Source organism: Cheilinus undulatus, linkage group 4 (genome assembly GCF_018320785.1).
Source record: "Cheilinus undulatus linkage group 4, ASM1832078v1, whole genome shotgun sequence".
Classification (NCBI taxonomy): domain Eukaryota; kingdom Metazoa; phylum Chordata; class Actinopteri; order Labriformes; family Labridae; genus Cheilinus; species Cheilinus undulatus.
The window spans coordinates 9,471,591-9,495,114 of record NC_054868.1 but is presented as its reverse complement, the minus strand read 5'-3'; the positions used below and the strand labels follow the sequence as shown (position 1 = coordinate 9,495,114).

Genomic DNA, 23,524 nt, shown 5'->3' with positions numbered 1-23,524 from the left:
TCCTTTTTTTTAATTTCCATGAAAATGTAAAAAAAAAATTCAACCCAAATTTTTTCCCCAAAACTTCCTTACTGTATGTATTTGTGATGTATTTATTTATATGCACATGCTGCAGTGTGTAAACATCAGTCTTTAGTGTTGCAACTCAATTTCCTGCTGAAACAACAACACCATGGAAATGATAGCTCATTACCTCCCATAATGTGAGGCTGTTTTTGTCTCTGTTGATATGTCAGAGAAGGAGGTGTGGAGGCTTTAGAAAAGGTAAATGGCTGAGTGGGTGGAAGGACAGATGTCTCTATTTTCAGATTGTGGGTTTGTATGAGCATGTGTAAGTGTGTCTGTGTGCATTCTGCAGGAAGTGCAGAGCGACACTCAACATTAATCCTACTGAGAGGCGCTGAAGTCAGCTGAGACACTGGTTTGTGGGGTAAATGAGTGAACTTGATTAAGAGCTTAATGATGCTGTCAATGTGCTGTTCCATATTTCCTTTTGAAGCTAATATGCAAGACAGAAAACATGAGTTTGGCTATGGATGAGGGTTGTTGATTGTCACTCTGTAATTTTCGGTCTGACAACCTTGTAAGAGCGAGAAGCGTAGGTGTGCCGGTGACGGCTAGCTTGCTTTTCAGCTGTCAGCACCACAATGCTTGTCACTCGATGTTTTCCTCCAATCACATTCTCATTATTCAAATCTTTTGGAAATGTCAGCAGAGCAAACCTCAAACTTCTGATACTTTATTTTGTATGTTTCTGAGAGCCTCCAGCAGCTCTGTCAGCTGTGTGACGGAGCAGGAGCATGGGCCGAGAGTTAATTACATAACCGTCCTAATGGCTTCTGGAAAGTTCTGACCTCCGTTTTGACTCTTTAGATGTCAAAGAGGGCTCCACAGGGGTCAGAACAGCACAGTCCTGTACTGCACTGCAGGCTATGGGACCCTGACCCCCTCTGCACACCCACCATTTTCACACAGGCTCCATTAAGACTCTGAGTGTTATCCTGATGGACCCCTGACCCTTCGACTTAAAAGACTTCCTTTCTGTGATAATCGGGGGTCAAATCTGGCATCGAGGGGCTGACAGTAAGGAGTCCCCAGTCCATTATTCATTCAGAGCAAACTGCATTGTGAGTAGAGTGGATTTAATTTAGCCAATAATTATGTTTTTTTCAGACAGAAGTGCATTCAAGTAGGCAGATGCTCTCATAAGAGCTAGATATTATAAGATATGAAGAGAAAAAACAACAAGAAAGCCTTTTCATGAATTTCCCCTCTTTATTTGATCATTTTCTTTTTTATAGTCATCTGAGGATCTCTTTACCAGTTTTAAGACCTTTTAGTCTACGTCACTTTGTCTGACATGCAAAGGGATGTCTTGATTCAACAGGTCTGGCAGTTATCAGGCCTGAGTGTGGCTAAAATATGGTTAATAAAAACAGTTTATTCATGATTTAACAAGGGGGGACAATTAATTTTTCACATAAGGGGAGGTAGCTTTGGATAGCTTTTCCCCTCAATAAATAAAAACATAATTTAAAAACTGCATTTTTTATTAACTGATGTTATCTTTGTCCAATATTAAAATTTGTTTGATGATCTGAAACATTTAAGTGGGACAACTATGGAAAACAACAAGACATCAGGAAGGGAGAAAATACTTTTTCACATCACTGATCATGAAAATTAAAGTTGGAGCGGCTCAAATCGTCTTCCCAGCAGATCAGAGAGTGCAACATTTCCCCAAATTATCACAGCTATCACGAGTCCTCAAGCATTGTCAGCTCACGTATTATTTGTGCATGTTTTATATACCATATTCTACCATACTGTACCCATTTTAAAACCAAATTTGTATTTTTTCACTCCTCGATTGTAAGTGTTGCAGTTTGCTTCATCTGCTCTGGCACATGCTCATACGTTATCAGACCACACACAAACAAACCAGAGCTTCATGTTCATTTGTCATGTCATGATGCAACCACTGAGATCTTAACAGCTGTGACTTTTTTAGAGGAAACATACGAATATCAGCCCGATAAATCAGTCTTATGCAAACAGATTCATAAATGAATATCTTCCTCTTCCTTCCTGACCAAAGAGCTGTTTAAAGAACATTTCCTGATCCTGTTTCTAAAAACAAATCACTCACCACATTAATTAAAGGGCCATATTCAGCCCAAGTGTCAAATAATATGTTTAGAACCAGAAGCTGCCTTCACATTTTAGCAGGAAAATATCAAGTTGAAACTGAGAGTCAAGAAGTTTCTTTTAATAATGATGACAGCATGATGATGATTTTAATGAAAAGAGCTGTTGTTTTAACTGTAACTTGTCAGGCCGCTGTGTCAGCTGTAGTCAGTTTGACTTAAGTAATTGATCATGTGGAACTGGTCTGATAAGTGCAGAGAATTTTTGCATTATTTAACCATCCTTAGACTATTTATGGAGACACTGAGACATCAGATATATGAGTTCTTTGAACAAGTAATTCCTCTTTTGCCATTGTGTACACGTTTGAAAATGTAGAAAATAGCATCATTCTTTCCTTATTTTCAGAGAAGGACCCTCCAGACCAGGGGTCTCAAACTCGTGGCCCGTGGTACAGTTATACCCAGCCCACATGATCATGTCTTATTTTTATTATAACTGGCCCACCGGTATGAGCTCTGCAGATTCCCTCCACAATAAAATGTAAATTTAACCCTGATGAGTTAAAGAATTCTTGTTAAATCATAAAAAACTGAAAAGGTAAAGAGTAAAAATTATCAGATAAAAAGTCAGGAATGTGGGGCAAAAAATTATTTGTGTTTTCATTTCATATTTTCAATTTTGCATCACAGAATTATGACTTAAACCCATGATTTTGACTTTTTATTTCATATCTTAACCTTTTCAATTCATATTTTTGACTTTTATCACATATTTCAACCTTTTTGGGTTCAAAATGTTACATTTTATATCATATTTTGACCTTTTTTAACTAAACAGTTCAAATTTAAATTCTCATGTTTTGACCTTCCAACTCCTTACTTGACTTTTAATCTCATATTTTTACCTTTTAGACTCAAAATGTATAATTTGAAATGATATTTTGACATTTTAAACTCATGATTTAGAGTTTTGATCTCATATATTTGCTTTTTAAAAACATTTTTTTGACTTTTACTCATGTATTTTGACCTTTTGAAGACATACATTTTTTTTATTTCAGAGTTTGAGCTCTTAAACTTATCAATTTGACTTTTTTAATCTCAAAAAGGGTTTTTTGCCCATAATTTATCACTGGTAAAAATGAAATTTACAGTTTATGAGTTGACTGTTGACAATGTTAGGTCCTCAGGTTAGACCTAAATTCAGAATCAGGTCCCTGCTGTGATTAAATTTGACACCCCTGCTCTAGACCCCTTTTTAACTTAGCCCCCCCTTCATAGTTTTTGCATGCATGACTCCTCTTATGAGGAGTAGTTGAGAAAGCAATCTGTCTCCATCTCCATCGTGTTAATTCTTATTAGAGGAAATGATGTAGCTGCTGTACAACAACTATTATAACTATAACCAACCAGTCATAGCAGACACAGATCAGCAATTTAGGAAATAAAAACCCTATTTTGATCAATGGCTGAATAGAGAGAAGTTAAATAAATGTTTTTTTTTTTTTGGTTTTGATGAAGCATCTTGCCCTTTACAAGAAGGTCTTTGTCTGCAGGGATCCTTGTTTTCTAATGATTACAGACACTAAAAATACCAACGGGAGCCTCACTGTAATCTAAGCATGTGTATTTGTCCAATTTCTAGTAAAAAAAAAAAGACATCTCATTACACTTATTTTAAGTCATGTGTAATGATTCTATAGATATGATATAATTCTGTTCCAATACTTTGTAATTTTCTACAGAGCTGTAGTCAGGTTTATTTGTTCGCTGAAGTACGGGCCAGCGAATTAGCAGCCTGGCCAGTTATCAGGGCCAATATTTGTCCAAGTATCTGAAGGCTCAAATGTCCCAAAACAGTTTTGTAGATTCAAATGTCCCACAAAGTTCAAGCAAAATCAAATTAAGCATTCCCCAAAGTTCTGACAGTCGGTAAATCAAATGTCAAAATACCATATATCAATGGTTCTCAAACTTTTTTTGTCTGGTCTCCCTTTAGCAGATCGAAATATTTCTGGGCCCCCCCAACCCGCACTATACACATCGATTTTTTTTTTTTCTGGTTTTTTTTGGGGGCTTTTTTGCCTTTGTTGATTGAGGAGGACAGTAGATAGAATCAGAAACAGGGATGAGAGAGCTGGGGAGAGACATGCGGGAAAGTGCCTCAGGCCAGATTTGAACCCGGTCCTACTGTGTACATGGGGCGTGCTTTAAGACACTGGACCATACACGCCTTGGTTTGATTTGTTTTTTGTCTTAATTGTATCAACAGCAGAAAAAAAACAACTATCTCACACAGGTAGGATGTTGCAAAAGGAAAGAGTGTGGCCAAGGCTGTCAATGGCACTGTTGAATCTGAGGGGACATCAAAGAACTGCTCCTATTCTGCAGTGCTGAAGTCATCAGCTTGTGTTGCTTAGCCTTGCCTTGATGCGTGCCCTTCTGGAGGTCCCACAGCCCACTTTGAAAACCGCTGTACAGTCTTTTTAAATAACAACTTGCCTCTATAGTGTTTCTGTTCTGATTCACTTTCATCCCTCTCATAAAATTATTTTCAACTGCACACAGCAGCTATATTTAGTAAAAAAACTCACTGTGCTCTACCCTCCGTCTCCCCTTTTGAAATGGAAGTTGTCACAAATTTAAAGGCCTAAAGGTCACAGGCTGGCTAAAGGTCTCCGCTGTGAATTATTGATGTGCACCTGTGCAAATTTAAAGCAGGACGCTACTTAAAAAAGCTGTCTGCTGTGTGAAAGTCTCTCGTTGGACATCATCAAAGAGAGAGGGTGCACAGAGCAGGCTGAAGACAAGATGTTAGCTGATAAAACACAGATGTGCTCAGTGTTCAGCAGAAGGCCCTGATGACTTTACGTGATGGAAAAAAAAACCATGGATGATATGGTTTCCTGGCAAAGAAGAAACAGTCAGAGTGTGGAAACACGCGGATGTTGCTTGTTTTCCGACAGCCGCAGTTTCACTGCTTGTTTCTCACAAATGATGTTACACAAACAAGCATGATTAACTCGATATCTGAGGAAATTGAATAATAGACGGGCTCATGGTTCACTGCAGAGAGGAAATAAGTTCTGTGATTGTGCTGCCAGGTTGTGTCGTGTTCTGCTCCCTGTTTGGTGCCAGAACGAGTTCAAGAGTCTGTCACAGAGGAAAAAGGTTTTGACGAAGAGCATATTTGTGACCAGTGGAAACTGAGATTTGATCTGCTGGTCACTATGGTGGTTTTCAATCGTTTCCACCATTGATGTCATTCGGTTTGATTCCAGTTGTGCGTGTGTTTGTTGTATTTCTGACTCTGTTCTTTGTTTTTTCTGTTGTTTCTTTCTAGGTTCATCCTGGTTTTCAGCTGCCTTGTCCTTTCTGTGTTCTCCACCATCCCTGCTCATCAGGAATTCTCCTCCTACTGTCTCCTCATCCTGGTGAGAAACTCATCATGGAGCAATTAAAAAACAACAACACTATATCATAGACTAACAAGCACCGCACTTCAGCTTTTCGCAACCACTGCTTTACTTTCTAGTCAAACTTACACCATGTGGACAAAAGTATCCGGCCACCTGCCCATCGCACCTTCTGCTGGCATTTACATTAATGCCAGTGGAAGCTCAGAACTCTTTAGCTATTAACCTTGTTCTGTGATTTGATGTGGTCTGCCGCTTTGTTGCAGAGTTACTTTGAGTTACTGGTGTTCCTAAACACTTCCACTTTCTAATAATATCCCTTACAGTTGACTGTGGAATAATTTGTATCATTATGAGTCTCTTTAAGTGACATATGTGACTGAAGCCAGATAAAGTTCCTGCAAGTCAGCATTCCAGTGGTTGAGAAAAATGGATACAAAGTAGTTTTCTTCAAAATAATCATTTTTCATTTTTCTCATTTTTTGCAAGTCCAACATTTAAACTACTCATCCGATGAAAAAAGTGACACAAATGGATATTTAAAAGCGTTAATTTTGTGTTTTAAAATGCCCTGTTTTCTGAGTTTCTGCGGGGAGACTGAGGGGAGGGGAGAGGCGAAACTGCTGGGTGATAATTGGCCGCTCAGTCTGCCATTGTTCCTTGTTTCGCCCACTGAGATGGACAGTAACAAACACTGCATGGCTCAAACGCCAGCCCTCCCTGGCACATAAATACAGCTGTTTCTAGTTATCACCTTTTACTAACAAGCCTCAAGATGCACCCTGCAGCAATGAAAAGTAGAAGAATTATCAACAGACTTGGGACAACTTCAGGATCACTAGACAGTGAAAGTTTGATGAAGGTGGATTTCCTATGGAAATATTTTGATGAGCGTCACCAGTCCGATTCAGAAGCTTGGTTTGGGTGGACTTTATGTAAATGTGGCCCTATTGTTCATGCCCATTAGCTGGCCAACCTGAAGGTATGAAAAGTTCTGAAACTTTGAGCCTGGTTTTCACAAAACAAACAGAAACTTGAAGTTAGCATTCAAATGAGCATATTTTTGTAAAATATGCTCAGGTTAAGGTATATGATACAGCATTTGAAAGCTTGAAATCTACACTTTCATAATGTGTAAAAAACTTAAAAATGTCCTTGGACGACTTGCAGGAGTTTTTACCAGCTTTGGTCACATATGTGGCCCCATCATAAATGTATTGTGGAGTGCATTGCTGATTTCTTTCCTATTTCCCACCTGATGCAGTTGTCATAAGATGCCATGCACTCCCTTGTTTAAATAGCACATGAACTTAAACTCACGTTTGTCCCATGTCATGTTTGTCTTACAACAAGAAAGGGTGAGGCACAAAGCTAAAAGACACAGGAGACGACTGCCTTAAACCACCAAAAAACTGGTGTTACGTACAGTACGAAGCCTGTGATGCAATATCATGTTAGAATAATGCATTAGAATGATGGGCATATTTTGACGTTTCTACACCTAGGGTTGTTCCGATTCCAATACCAGTATCAGATACTGCTCAAAATGCAGGTATTGGTGTTGGCGAGTACATGAGTTTATGCACTGATCCGATACTGTTTGGTTAAGCTTTGTATTTCGTTTTGTTTAGCCATACTAATTGTTAGTGCTCTAGACTGGAAATCAATTCTTCTTTGCTGCCGAAAAGCACGTCATGCAGGCTACTGTTTTAGAGCAGAAGAAAAGCCAAAGGGCCCGCTACAAAGAATGGTGTCTGCCGTTGTGCTGTCCCACTGTCCCACTGTTGCTATTTAATGCTAACAGCCATACTGTGAACTCTTTGTGAAGATCAGGCTGTTCTATAATCATGTCATGCTGCCCAGATAGAGCATAACTTAGAGAGAGATAAAGAGAGCCAGTGATGCAGCCCCCTGTGATTTTGATATTTAGGAGTAAAACTCAATAATCAGCAGAAAACAACTTTAGGGTTAGAGAGATGCTGTACATGATGATTCTATTTGTTGAGTCAAATATAGGTCTGAAATAATTTGCTACTCTGCACAGTTAGTCTAGAAAGTTCACACTGGTATCTGCCGATACCCAACACCTTTGTATCTGAATCAGGAAGGAAAAAATGGTATCAGAACATCCCTATCTACAAACATTGTGATGCTTGTTCCACCCACATTGGATTCACAGCAGCACACCTTCTCCACAGTTTCATATGAGTTTATTTTCTGGTAAAAGTTTTAACAGGACAGAGAGAGAGGAAGAATTGACCTTGACACAAGGGTCAAGGTCAAGGTCAACTCTATTTATAGAGCACTTTTTAAAACAAACAGAGTTTGTACCGAAGTGCTGTACAGGAAAATTTGAACAGAGTATATTTAAAAACAGCAAGTAAAACATCATGACATTGCAAGTGCGTTTTAGATATAACATGGACAACATAATAGTGACATACCCATAAGTGTGGAAGTGCATTGGGGCATACCACATGCACACCAATTTACAGTGTGATAGGTCAGGGGGACAATAGCAATCTCAGACAGAAAAACACACATGCACATGGACACACACGAAATGGGTCGAACATAAAACAAGGAGGAAACAAGGACACAAAGCCAGGGGGAATTATCAGAAAAAGCAAGAGAATAAAAGTGTCTTTAAGTGTTTTTTGAAGCAATCCACAGAATCAGCTGATCATATATGTGATGGTAGGTTGTTTCAGAGTGTTGGAGCTGCTCCTGAAAAAGCTCTGTCGCCAAGTTTACGGTGTGATTGTGGGATGGTTAATAGTCCTTGATCTGATGATCTGAGGGGTCTAGCTGTACTGTAGGGTGTTAAGAGTTCTTTGATGTAGCTCCAAATGAGGTCATGGAGGGCTTTAAACACAAACAGGAGAATTTTGTATGGGATTCTATGCTGAACTGGTATCCAATGTAGGGATTCTAATGTGGGTGTGATATGATCTCGTTTTTTTACATCTACAGAGGTCGTGCAGCAGAATTTTGGACAAGTTGTAAGCGGTGAATAGCAGACTGATTGATGCCAAAATAAAGTGAATTGCAGTAGTTGTGTGTTTGTTTACAAATGCTCCTCTGTGCATGACTGCTAAAACAGCACACAGAAGCAAACATACTCAATCTTGTGCATCTGAAGACTAGATTGATGATAAATCTTATACACAACCATCATTCACATATACATGCCGCTCTTAGATATTACAACAAACAGCACAGCATCCTTTAGGCACACATTACAGAATACAGCCAAGGATTCCAGCAGAGAAAATCAGTGTTTACATATTTACAGCCACCCTCTGTGTGATGTTGAGATTAATCAACATCATTTCTGTCTGATCTTGTCGGTGTGTCTGAAGATTTAATAACTAATGAGGGTGCTGATTTCGTTCCCCATGCAGACGTTTTTAGCACATCTTTTTTATTGTTAGATGTTGTGGGAATGCTTCATTAAAATACAATTTAAAATCCTCCATCAGTATATCTGACACAGTGTCCTGTGTGTGTTCTTTGTCTTCTTCTCTACAATAAAGGAGAGAAGTTTAAAGAGCTGGCTGGAGTTCACTCTACCCAAGAATAAAAGCTAAATCCTATTGTGAAAATAAAAATACCCCAGCTGACATGTGCACTCAGTTCTTTTTTTTTAAGATTATTTTGGGCTTTTGCCTTTATTTAGATAGAACAGCTCAAGACAGACAGGAATTATGTAGAGAGAGAGTGGAGGAAGTCATGCACCAAACAACGCAGAGACCTGGAAGTAATCACATGCCAGTGCGTCAAGGACTACAGCCTCTGCATACCGGCGCCTGCTCTAACTGAGCTAACACAAAAACGTAGTTCTCAAAGGGAATGATGGCTGAATCTCTGGTTGCCTTTGCTCATGTCAGTCTCAAAACACAGTCATATACACTATATTGCCAAAAGTATTCGCTCACCTGCTTTGACTCACATTGGAACTTAAGTGACATCCCATTCTTAATCCATGGGTTTAATATGACGTCTGTCCACCCTTTGCAGCTGTAACAGCTTCAACTCTTCTGGGAAGGCTTTCCACAAGGTTTAGGAGTGTGTTTATGGGAATTTTTGACCATTCTTCCAGGAGCGCATTTGTGAGGTCACACACTGATGTTGGACGAGAACGCCTGGCTCTCAGTCTCCGCTGTAATTCATCCCGAAGGTGTTCTATTAGATTGAGGTCAGGACTCTGTGCAGGCCAGTCAAGTTCATCCACACCAAACTGGTCTGTAGAGATTGACTCTGCAGAAAGTTGGCAACCTCTGCCCACTATGCGCCTCAGCATCCGCTGACCTCACTCTATCATTTTACATGGCCTCATGACTGAGTTGCCGTTGTTCCCAATCACTTCCACTTTGTTATAATACCACTGACAGTTGACTGTGGAATATTAAGGAGCAAGGAAATTTCACGACTGGACTTGTTGCACAGGTGGCATCCTATCACTGTCGACAGTAAGACATTTGTATAAACTACTTAATAACTGCTTTATCATGGTTTTAGTCAATATTTGCAAATCTAAGTTTGGCAGCCTCAGAGCACACAAAGCCATGCGCCCCCCTCCCCCTAAGATCTTTGGTGCCCCCCCCCCCAGGGGCCCTGGACCCCAGGTTGGGAACCAATGACTTAAAGTATGTTTCTCAAGCCCATGGAACATAACTGAATTGTTTTAGGTCATTCTGAATATTTTATGTTGATCTAAAGTACCTTCCTTTAGTTGGATCAATGAAATCGCCTTTTTTCTGTGAAGCAATTAAGTTGTACAAGCCCTGTCTTTTAAAATTTTAATAACATTACCTTTCTATATGAGACTTGTTTAATACAATTGAGTAGGAACAGCTCATATGCAGAAGTGTTCAGTTTAAGCTGGAGTTATGAAGACATTCAGGGGTTTTTTTTAGTGTAGGTTTTATTTCCTTACCTGCAGCTTCCATCTTTGCCATGATTTTTCTCTGAACAACTGTTTGCACCTTTGTTTGCTTCACAGCCAAGAGCAGCCAATTCACAAGATCACCAGTTCACGCAGGAATAGAGATAGCAGCATTACTGCCTGCTCAGGGTTGATTAGCTGGTCATTTGGTGCCTGTTTTGACTTAATGTTCAAAACTTCAGAAGTTTGTATCTGGTGTCTTATTAAAAACTGACTGAATGCTCTGTTTTCCTGGCCCTGTTCAGGTCAGTCTGCTGTGTTCAGTCTGATGTGTGCTGGCTAGAAATAGACTCAATGCACGTCTCTAGTGAAGCAGAGCTCAGTGGCACTTATAGCACATGCTGAAGACAGACCACACAGTGGCTTAGAAATATAAAAGGGCACGTTTTGCTGCAGATTGCATGGTGTGGACAGAACGCTGTGACACGAGAAGCGTGGAATTATGCGTTTTTTAAGTCTGATCTGACACTCAGTAGTTTTCCTCTCACCTTAATCCCTTCTCTCTGACTGTGGAAGCAGTCAACTTCAATAGCCCCCATCAAAAACTGGGATAAAATATAAACTTTGTAAAGCTTCACACACCTATGAAATTTAAATGTTAAAAGGGTTAAGGCACAATTAAAAAACATCCAGCTTTGTATCTTTAGAAATTTGATCACTCACCTCCTGAAGTGCACTCTGTTTTCTGCAGTACAAGTAATTTTAGAAAGATAGGAACTGCACATCACTAGAAATGGGCTAACTGAGAGTATGAATTATACAAAGTGAATGTTAAATTTCCCTCAGAGAGCAGGCGATGAAGTACAAAACAACAAGAGTGTCATTGTATGACTCAACCTGTTTTTATTCTCAAACTCCTCTAAAGAGGAGGTCATATTTTTTATTCAGTCAAGCAGTTTCTGCATGAAGGACGCTGCTGAAACCTTTTTAGCACAGCTAACTGAATCAGATAAGCTGTCAGAGACATTATCAGATACCAAAATATGATTATCCTGCATCTATTTTCATGAACAGCCCTTGCATTAATAATATTTGATCACCTGTGATGACGTACTTATGATAATTATTCTATAATGCCTTAGTTATTATCATAAATACAATAACACAAACTCCTGCCTGTGTGTGTTTGGACAGGAGTTTGTGATGATCGTGGTGTTCGGGTTGGAGTACATCATCAGGATCTGGTCGGCGGGATGCTGCTGTCGCTACAGAGGGTGGCAGGGACGCCTCCGCTTTGCCCGGAAGCCTTTCTGCGTCATAGGTGAGTTGAACAGCGCTTATGACGAGTCTCTTTTGTGGAAACTATGGAGGCCCAGGGGAATGTGGGTGAAAAAAATAGGTTACTAATCCTTTAGGGTTGATTTAATGCTCTGTAGTTTTCTTCTATATATGAATGACCAGAATTGTTTTTACAAATATATTATATGTGAATTCAATCCAGAGGCTCAAGAAGAAAAAAAAATCTTTATTTGAAAATCTGTATCTGCAGTTCGTAAATCTGTACCCATGGTTTCTTGAACCAGGGATTCCCTAACTTTGCTATGCAGTGACCCCCTTCTTATAAAATGTCTTTAATTCATGTATATTAATAGTATTTTCTAAACAGTGTTAGCAAATAGTAATAGCAAATATAAAAAAATTAACATTCTTCATCCAAATGTATATGAATGTATGCCAGTTCTCAAAAAGATAAGGGCACTGTGTTAAAGGTAAACAAAAAATGAATTTAATGATTTTCAAATCTCATAAACCCATATTTGATTCACACCAGAACACAAACAACATATCAGAATGTAAAAATGAGACATTTAACCATTTCATGATAATATTTGCTCATTTTGAATTTGACGGCAGCAACACATCTCAAAACAGTATAGACGGGGCCACAAAAAGCTTGAAGAGTACTATGTGGTGCCAATGAAAAACAGCTGGAGGAGCATTTTGCAACTAATTCTGTTTATTAGCCACAGTTCATGGACATGACTGGGTACAGAAGGAGCATTTTAGAGAGGCAGAGTCACTTAGAAGTAAAGATAGGAAGCGGATCACCAATCTGCAGAACACTGTCTAAAATTGTCGATTGATTTCAGAAAAAAATGCTTCTCAGAATAAATTTGCAAAGACTTTGAATATCCCAACATCTACTGTCCATATCCATAATATCGTCAAAAGATTCAGAGAATCTGAAGAAATCTCTGTATGCAAGGGAAAGGTCAAAGGTCAATATTAGATGCTTGTGATCTTTGGGTCCCTAGGAGGCACTAAATTTAAAAAAAAAGGCATGATTCTGTAATGGAAATCCCTGCATGGGCTCAGGAACACTTCCAGAAATGATTGTCTGTCACCACAGTTTGCCGTACCATCCAAAAATGCAAATTAAGAAAGCTAAAGCTGAATCATGCAAAGAAGAAGCCATTTAATTTATAAAAAAACATAAATCAGAAACGCTGCTGTCTTCTCTGGGCCAAAACTCTTTTAAAATGGACCAATGCAAAATGGAAAACTGTTCTGTGGTCAGCTGATTTAAAATGTGAATTTTTTTTGGGATACACAGATGCCATGTCCGGTGGGCTAAAGAGGCGAGAGCATTCCAGCTTGTTCAAACAGTTTAAAAGCCTGCATCTCTGATGTATGGTGTCGCATTAGGCCCTATGGCATGGTCAGCTTACACATCTAGAAAGGCTCTATCAATGATGAAAATTATACAAAGTTTGAAAGCAACATATGCTCCCTTTAAAATAAAACGTCTCTGTCAGGGATGGCCTTGCATATTTCAGCAAAACAAAGCTAAACCATTATGCCACATCCATCACTACAACATGGCTTCAAAGTAGAAGAGTCTGGGTGCTGAACTGGCCTGACTTAGTCCAGACCATTTGGTGCATAGTGAAGAAAATTCTGGCAAAGAAGACCTAGGACTGTTGAGCAGCTAGAATCCAACATCAGACAAGAAAGGGACAACATTCCTCTCTTAACACTCCAACAATTGGTCTCCTCACTTCCCAGAAATTTAAAGACTGATTTAAAGAAGAGGAGATGCTAAACATTTGTAAACATGGCACTGTCCCTACTTTTTTGAGTTTTGTTGCTGCCATTAAATTCAAAATGAGCTCGTATTTTTTCATGAAATGGTAAATTGTCTCAGTTTAAACTTCTTATATGATGTCTATGTTCTAATGAGAATAAAATATGGGTTTATGAGATTTGCAAATCAGTGCATTCTGTCTTTATTTACATTTTACGCAGTGACCCAACTTTTTTGAAATTGGGGTTGTATGTCAATCACCAGTAATAGCAAAAGTACTTCTTCATCTGTCAAATCACAGCCTGGTTGCCTGCTGCAGTAAAGCCATGCAGGCTCATACTGACTAGTTTTAGATGCTGAAGTAGTTTTCTGTGGATGCTGCTTTTTGCAGCTGAGTCACATTCAGTCTGGTCGCCTGCTGGTCTTTCTCTTTCTAGAAAAGTTTCCATTTTTAGAGTAGGTAGGTTGCTAGTGCTCAGTGGTACTTTAACTTTATGATGTATCCATGTGACTCACAGCAGCTGCTTGATTTTGATTGGCTTGAGCGGTGTGTCTTTTTAAATTGAAGGAAAAATACACAACCATAAAAAAGATTTTATTATGCAGTGATTGTTAAAAAAATCTACAAATTAAAATGTGCTTTTGCAAATAGTGTTACCATAAAACCTGGTTCATAGCTCACACCAGTATATTAGCTGCAGACTGATTCGGGCAAGGACCACAGTGTGCAGCTTTACTTAAATGCAGTATTATGATCTAATGAGGGAGAAGGGATGGTAAAAAGTGGTGCCAGACCCTACTGGCCTGGTCTGCATGGCTATGTGTCACAGCAAATGGTAGGCAGTGAAGGGGCTGCTTGTAGTGCACAATAAAGAGGCAGATTTTCTATAGTGTTAGGTCACATATGATGGACAATATTGCCAGCTGCTTGTGTGGTCGTGACAGTACATGTCTGAGCATTTTACACTGCTTTTAACCATCACACTTGTAAATAGGTCACAGCCAGCTTTTTAGATAAAATACTTGGTATTAAGAGTAAATACAAGCCCTCCAGGGCTGACTGCAAAGAAGCATCCCCATAGCATGATGCTGCCACCACCATGCATCCCAGTGGGGATGGTGTGTGTTTGTGGTGATGTGCAGTGTTCCTCCACATGACCATGGAGTCTCCCACATGCTTTTGGTGAACTCTAGTTGATATTTAATATGAGGTGTCTTCAACAGTGGATCACCTGCTGATTTTGTAACTCCTTCAGAGTAGACATAATTGTCTTGGTGGCCTCGCTCACTAGTCTCCTTCTTGCACAGTCACTCCGTTTGCACATGTGCCATGTTCCTTCCATTTCTTGGTGATGGATTTTACTGAACTCTGGGGGTTTTTTAGTGTTGAGATGGTTTTTGTGTTATCATCATTATCATGATCATCTTTATTAGCAGACATAGAAGTCCATAAAAACAAAAACAAATACAACCACAATCCATCCCCTTATACTTTTGAATAATCTTTTCTCTGAGTCGCTTGGAGTGTTCTTTTGTCTTCATGGTGTAATGGTAGCCATGAATACTGATTAACCAGTGACTGGACCTTCCAGACACAGGTGTCTTTATGCTACAATCACTTGAGACACATTCACTGCTTTCAGATGATCATTAATTGAGAGACTAGCACTAATTGTCTGGACCAATGTTGAATTGGGTCAGTAACTTTAAAGTGGGTAAAAATTTGTGCAGTCACTAATTTTTACCTTACATATTTTTGTTTAATCACATTACTTTGTAGACATCTGTTTTCACTTTGACTTTAAATATTTTTTTTGTAATATTTTTTGTCAAAAGAAGCCAAATCAGCCATGAATGATTTTTTTAAATCAATAATCTATCAACCATGCTCACAGTTTTGGATGTAGTCTCCATGGATTAGAATGTCATGGGCAAAGAAGTCTGAATGGCTTTATTTATTCTAACCAGAGCCAATAAATGTGAAAACAAATTTATAGACTTTATTTTTTATATTTCCTTGTTTTTCTACTGAAAGCATTGTAAGCAGGTTTTTAGAACTTCAATACTGAATGTAACTCTGGAAAAAAATGTTTAGATCTCTTTTGTAAATCTAATCCTTTATGTGGCCAGAAGAAGTTCTTAAAAATAATAAAGAATTTGAAACATGCAAACACTTGTATCTTACTTTTTTCTCAGAAAAAAAGTTATTCTTTATGACCTTTTTTAAAGACAAACAATAGACAAGTGTTGAAAGACAATATTGAAAAGACAAGAAAAGGTCAATTGTTATCAGAAAATAAATCACTGGCTGTTATTTTATCACTTATTTCCTTCCTTAGTTTAACAGTAGTTCATGAATTTTGTTCTCTTTTTCTGCCTCCTTCTCACCCTCTGGTGGTTCTGGTCACCCTCTTCGTGAATGCAGTTTCATTTCAGACATAAGCAGAGTCCCACAGCACGCTACTGACCATCGTGTGCTGGTGTCATTTTCAGTTGTGGTCAGAACTCATATGAGTACACAGCGTTTACGTAATGAGGTTGCATTAAATGCCTTTATTCTTTCCACTGTTTAGACATGAGTTGGAATAAAGTACAGCAGGACGCTGGAGGGAGGGAGAGCAGAGCTGGGAGGTCATGCAGGGTGCCGTGAGCTGCCATCATCACCGTTTGTTGTAGGGTGCTGGTGTTTGCACGGAGGAAATATGAGAAAATTTACAGGGTGAAAATAAAGTGGGTAGAGAGCTTAAAGAGATGGGGAAGAAGTAAGAAAGATAATTGAATTAAGAAGAATAAAGGGGAAAGGTTTAACAATAGGTGATGGTGATGAGGTTCACATCATGCTTTGACTGATAAAACCTGATCATTTCACAAGAATCAAATAGCTTTTGTGTTATGAGATAGGATTGGTTAGACACTAACTGTGGTGCTGAAGGGATGCAGGTTGAGATGAGCTGTTTTTGTGATGAAGTAGGCGTTGACACTGATGACATGGGATGGAGCTAGCTGGGGCGAAGGGTTGCAGCAGCCAACAACAATTTACTGAAATGAGAGAAGAATGGATATTGAATTATGACAGCAGGGAAATGATTGGTCAAGGAGGTTAGCCAAAGTGAGGAAAAGCCACTAATCAGTGACCTAACCTTGCAGCGTTGATGGATCGGTCAGATTGTCTCATGGACATGTTTTGTCTAGTATGGACCAATCAGCTTTATTTGAGTAGAATGAGGTGGTAACTACAGCTGGGCTTTTGTTATGGAGCAGTGGTGGACATCACCGTGGCTGCAGGGAGATGTTGCCGTGGCTTTACAGAAGTTCGTTGAAAGGGACAGTAAAGTGTGTGATTAATGAAATAAATACAAATGAATGCACTGGTTATCAACCTTAATGCATCATGATTAATGCATTAATGCTAACAGCCCTACTTTCTGGTCTGAAATATCTTATGAGACATGAAACTATGTAGACACAGGATTTTATTGGATGTTTAATAAAGCCCAGATGGCAGAGTAAAATCATGTCATTTTATAAACAGACAAATATTCATCTGAATCATGGTTCTGTAGTTAAAGTAACAGGGGTTGAAAGATTTCCAACAAATCAAAAAGCTTGACAATTAAAGGGATACTTCAACATTTTGGCAAACTCGCCCATTGTCATATTTCCTATAGTCTTAGTAATAGGTTCGTTACCTTTAGTTGTCGGTGCAAGCTATGTTTAGATCGGCACTGCCGAGTTCGGAGCTACTGTGCCAACTCAATGTAAGCAGACATTATTTCAGGCTTTCCCTCATCAAACTCATCAAATACACAATCCAACAACTCCAAAACGTTCTCATGGACAAGTCATGACCTGTACATTCACCATGCTATGAAATAATTATGGAACATTACGAGACGGAGATGTTTTAAAGCTAAATGCAAAGCCGGAACTACACTCCAGACATGGCTGCTGCACTGTGTCACTCCGCCCAGTGGTTTACTCAAGAAATAGTTCAGAGTATTTGCTTCATTTGTCATAATGTTACATAATTATACGTTATTATTTCATAGCGTGGTGAATGTACAGGTCACAACTTGTCCACATGAGCGTTTTGGAGTTGTTGGATTGTGTATTTGATGAGTTTGATGTGGGAAAGCCGGAAATATCGTCTGCTTACATTGAGTTGGCACAGCAGGTCCTATATAGACTATAGCAATTATGGTAATGGGCGAATTTGCCAAAATATTGAAGTATCCCTTTAAGCTTGCCGAACCTGCTAGACTGGCTTTTTGTTCAAAATAAAATTGTCCCCTTGATATGCAAATTAGCCAGTTGCAAAGACATCTAATTAGCAGTTATCAGTGGTAATAGAGTGAAAATATCACAGTGTTGCAGGTGACAGAAATACAAGAGATGACATTCAAACTCTAATGTGTTGATCTAGAAAACATTCTCAGGTCTGTATGACTTAGAAATGACTGATGTGTGAACATTCTGCAAACACTGACATTTCTGTCAATAAAAGTAATATTAATGTAGTTATTCTATTTTTAATATATCCAGGGGTCAAATCAGCCAGGGGCTGGCAGCAGCTCCACACTTCATCCAGATGTGTGGAGCTGGTAACCATGGTGGGGATGATGAGAACACAGGGCCTCATTCACCAACTGTTCTTGAGAAGACCTTTCTTTTGAAAACCTACCCAAACAGTTCTTAAGATTGTGATATTCAACAAAGTTTGGCTGTCTGTGATTTGTTCTTTTCAAAGAACAAACTCTAAGAGAACTCCAGAACACTTTAACATACATTTTAGCAGTGATATGACAGGTTAAAATGATTAATTTTGTGCTAATCAGGCCTAACGACTCAATATCATATCATTTTATATTAAATATTACTGCCCTTTTTTAAAAATCGATTTAGTAGATTTACATTATTTTATAATATGCACAACACCATTACTTTAATAAAGTCAACTTTTCTTTCTTTCTTTTTCTTTCTTTACTGAAAAATTTAAAATATGACTCTAAACTTATTAGTTGGATTTTTTTCATTAAACATGCAATTAAAATGATAAAAATCTATCTTTATTTGCAGGAATTCAAATGTGTTTTAATAACGTTCCATCATTGGACAGCTTTGGTTTTTTTAAATAAGTGTAGGTTTTAAGGAAATTACACTCACTTTGACAAAATTTTTCCTCCTGCATTAATAAATATCCACTAAATATATATTTAAATTGGCATTTTCCCTTTTCGTCCCAAGCAGCAGCCCATCCATTTGGAACTATGGAAGTTTTTTTAGTCCAGTGTGCGATTGTTTTTATGGTATATTTTAGTTTTGACATTACTGACATCTTGCTTGTCTTTACAGAGTGCAGTTTCATGCCCTTTTATGAGCATAAAATAGGCATTTGTCTTTTTTTTGCAGCCAAGATGTTATGCATAACATATCACGCAAGTCTACAAAAAAAATCACACTTTCTTCATTTTTGCAAATTTTTCTGATTAAATATGAGGATTACATAAAAATGATCATTCCCTTCAATACAAAAATTCATATCTAGTTTGCAAAACGAGTCAAAATCATCACAATAGGATATTTTTTAAAATGGTTAAGCCCTAGTTTTATCTAATAATGTGTTGATTATGATAGAAAAAGATTTGTTGCTTGAGTTTGCTGGAAAATACTGTAACATCCCAGCAAGATGGGTGCTTGAAGGATAGGGGAAAAGAAGTTTTCAAACCGTGCATTTATTAAACAACTGCACAAATGATCACTGTCGGCCGTGACCACATCAAAACAATCAACGCTAACTGCTAGCTCTTGTGCTCTTGTTCACTTCTCAGTCCTTACCACTCTGCAGCTACCCACAGTCCAGCTAGGCCCCAGTTGCCACTCCCCCTCAGGCCAGCCCCCCCAGCCTTTTTCCACCAGACCTGGCTGCACATAACAATAAACAGCATTAGAAACATAACAGAAAAGGAGGATTCACAGAACTTGTACATTACTGAACATATTACGACACAAACATTATAACAGGTGGCTACAATACATAAGATAAGGAACTTAAAGAATAATCGCATATGAAATCGCAATGACAATAATCTGGGAAAAAAATTGCAATTAGATTATTTTCCCAAATCATTCAGCCCTAGTCCATGCTGATGAAGAGAAATGTGCACAAGCCTCCAGCTGATGAACATCTGGCATTCACTGATTTTAGACCACAGGAGCATAATTTAGCAATTTAAGAAGACATCATGAATCTCACTTAACATTCTCTTAGAAACTTTCTTAAGAAAACATTTATGACAAATCTTAAGAAGATATTGGTGAGGCCCATCTTTTCTTGTCTTAGCCTAAAGCCTGTATAAGACTTGACACATATCCTTGGCACGACACGGCCTGTTGACTAAAGTCAAGGCTTTCAGTAGCGCTGCCAGCCTGATCGTCTCTGCAAACACAGTGACAAAGCGAAGTGGAAGGCAAGCAAAGAAGAGAAAGAGCACGGAGCAAAATTTACACACAGGTAGAGGAAGGAGGAGCATGCTCAGTACACATTGATGTGTCTGTGTCTGCTCTTTATCCTCACTGCTTTGTTTATTATAAACAATGAATAGGCCACATCTGTAATCATGCTTCTGTGTTGCACTCATTATTATCTCATCTGAACAGATTTCTGTCATTAAAACAATTGAATTGTAGTAAAGATGGTAAATGAGGCAGGCTGGGCTCTGAGAGGATGTGCACTGGCTTAGGTAAGATCAGGCTAGAATTTTCAGACTTGATCTCGAGGCTCTATCCATACATCCCATAAAAAAAGCATGTTTTAACATTTCTATAATCTGATTATTTGATATGGGCCTGATTTGATGTCACATCTACATGAAAGCAGCCCTATTTTCACATTTTGACTGCTAGCTTGTTGGCCTGTATGTGCACTCTCACTGACATAGCAACATATCACAACCACACAATCCTCCTGTCATTCACTCTGAACACATTTTCCTCTCTGCACCTTCACAGGTGGAGTAAACCTGCTGTCACCCCTCTGAGACTCTCCTCTCCTGGGTGTCATTTATGTATATTTCATGCTGCTCCTGACTTTTCCCCGTCTCTCCATTCCCAGTATGGGTCAACTGGTCTGTGGTTGAGAACAGGAGCCATTAGCCACATCTTGGTCAGCGTTTTCTCTAAAGAAGTGGGTTCGGCATGAGGACAGGAGTGGAAGTGGTGGCTAATTATGAGGGAAAACCTCCCGCACAGAGAGAACTAAATAAGGCTAGAGTTTCACATGGTGCGTCACTGAGGTGGAAGATCTTTGAGAGAGGATTGATCGGGGAAAGAAGAGGAAGTTTGTTATTTCTGTTGTCAAAGGAGCTTATTACTTTGTGGGTTTGATGTTATTCAGTTGTTCAGAGTAGTTTCTGTGTGAACTTGCTCTGAGCAGGCTTCTGCACATCTGCCTCTGTTTGTTGATATTTGTGTTTCTGTCCATCATGATTTGCAGCCTATGCCATAATAAAGCTGGCCTGCACTTAAATGTGCTCACTGGAAAATAAAGAGTAAAACAAAGTGAAGCCCACAGAGCATGCTCAGAGATGCTCAGTGACATGCAGCACAGAGATTTTGATCATTTCACATCGACTGTGTGCAGTCTCCTTCGTGCAGCATTGATTCCAGCAGATCGATGTACAAACATAGAGTATATAGGAGAGTAAACACTACATTATTGTTCTGTTCATGTCCATGACACACTACATCTGCTGCAGTCATATTTAGACTTAGCTGAAGAGAGGTGAAAACATGTTACCTTTAGACCTTTAAATCAGGGTAATGCATCTTTTCTTTTACATGCTTTTATATCAGGAGACTGGAAACCTTTATGATCATAGCAGTTAAGCATTTTTCAGTGTGTTCGAGGGGCTGTAGTGTTTTTTTCTCCTGAGACCCAGTAGGTCTGATCATTTTGTAGTTTCAGGATGAAATGAAGTAAATTGAAAATGTGAAGTAAATGTCACGGTGACCAACACACTGATGTTTTTAGGTTTTACTGGATGTCTTCAGTAGTGTGTCTTTAGTAGGCCATTTTGGCATCATTATTTCTCATTTTTTTTAATTTGATCTGACCAAAAAACTTCTGCTACATCAGCACTAACCAAAATAATTTCTCCATTATCTTCATGGCTTATCCTGTTTGGAGCTAAACTCAGCTGTCTTGGGCAAGCATCTTTTAGTCTGTGGGAGGAAACGATAACATGGAGAGAATCCATGCATGTACAGGAAGCGCTTACAATATATGGACAAAAGTATTTGGCCAGCTACCCATTACACCAACTGGGACTGCAATGGCATATTCAAATTAATGCATACTTTAATATGGAGTTGCCCCCCTTTTGCAATTAAAACAGCCTTCACTATGATTGGAAGGGTTTCCACAAGATTTTGGAGTGTTTCTGTGGGAATTTGTGCCCATTCAATCTGTAGAGCATTTTTGAGGCCAGGCACTGATGTTTAACAAAAAGGCTTGGCTCGCAATCCCCATTCCAGTTCACCCCAAAGGTGCTTGATGGGTCAGGGTTCTGCAGGCCAGTCAAGTTCTTCCACACCAAACTCATCAAACCATGTCTGTTAGGGGTAGGAGAAAAACTCAATATAGCATAGTATCGCGATATCTTGTGTGGTGATATACCGTATCGACTCTTCTACCAAGTATCCATTTTTTCAAATTAATTGGTAATATGGACTGAAGTCTATGATAATGGAAAAACAAAATCAATTATTTGGACAATTGTTTGTCCAATGAGGTCAGAAGAGGTGATGGTCACAAAGGTTTTCAAGAAGTGCTACATGAAAATAAAATCAGCTAAACAGTTGAAAAAATGGTACAGATCGCAATATATCACAATATAAGGTAATGCAATACTCACTGTACTGCAAAATGTTTAAAATCATAATAATATCGAATCGTGACCCAAGTATCATGATAATATTGTAGTGATTCCCAGCCCTAGTGTCTAGTAGTCCTTGTTTTGTGCACTGGGGCACAGTCATGTTGGAATAGAAAAAGGCCTCCCCCAAACTGTTGCCACAACATTGGAAGCATAGCATTGTCCTAAAGGTCTTTGTGTGCTGGAGCATTAAGACTGACCTTCACTGGAGGTAAGGAGCCTAGTTCAAACCCTGAAAAAATAGCCCATTACTATTATTCTTCCTCCACCAAACTTCATAGCTGGCACAATGCAGTCAGGTAACCTTCTCCTGGGATCCGCCAAACCCAGACTCGCCCATCTAACTGCCACAGAAACACAATTCCACTGCTCCACAGCCCAGTGTCGGCATGCTTCACACCACTCCATCAAGCATTTGGTATTGGACTTGGTGATGTGAGGCTTACATGCAGATGCTTGGCAATGGAAACTCATTCCATAAAGCTCCCACTGCACAGTTTTTATGTTTACCTTAATTTCAGTGGAAGTTCAGAACTCTTCAGCTGTGGAATCAGCAGAGCATTGGCAGCTTTTATGCACCATGCGCTTTAGCAGTCATTGACCCTGCTCTGTTAAGTTTAATTTATCTAGATCCCCATTGGCTTTTGCATAGCAGCGGCTATTCTTCCAGGACTCCACTCCATCCCAATTTGACAATACATACAACTAGATAAACATAAAACACACAAACAAACAAAGAGACCTCTACATAACAGAACACTGACAAGGTCTGAACACATCACCCACATCCTGAAACATTTATTTACACTTATTTAACTCATATATATATATGAGTTAAATAAGTATATATATATATATATATATATATACTTATTTAACTCATATATATAACTCATATATATATATATATATATATATATATATATATATATATATATATATATATATATTTAACCATCCGCAGCAGCTATGGTAACATAGCGGGGAAAATGCCCAAATCTCATTGGCTTTTAATTTTCTTCTATTTTATCTATCCAAGAGATCAATATTAT

General features: G+C 38.8%; 1 protein-coding gene across 4 annotated transcripts in view; it reads left to right on the top strand.

The window, feature by feature from the left end:
* The window catches only part of kcnq5b (potassium voltage-gated channel, KQT-like subfamily, member 5b), a 239,701-nt gene that overhangs the window by 165,833 nt on the left and 50,344 nt on the right, over positions 1 to 23,524 (top strand). For all 4 annotated transcript variants that reach the window (XM_041785899.1, XM_041785897.1, XM_041785898.1 and 1 more), the window contains exons 2-3: positions 5,494 to 5,584; positions 11,649 to 11,775. In XM_041785899.1, the coding sequence (XP_041641833.1) occupies positions 5,494 to 5,584; positions 11,649 to 11,775 (218 nt within the window). The remainder of the gene's footprint in view (positions 1 to 5,493; positions 5,585 to 11,648; positions 11,776 to 23,524) is intronic.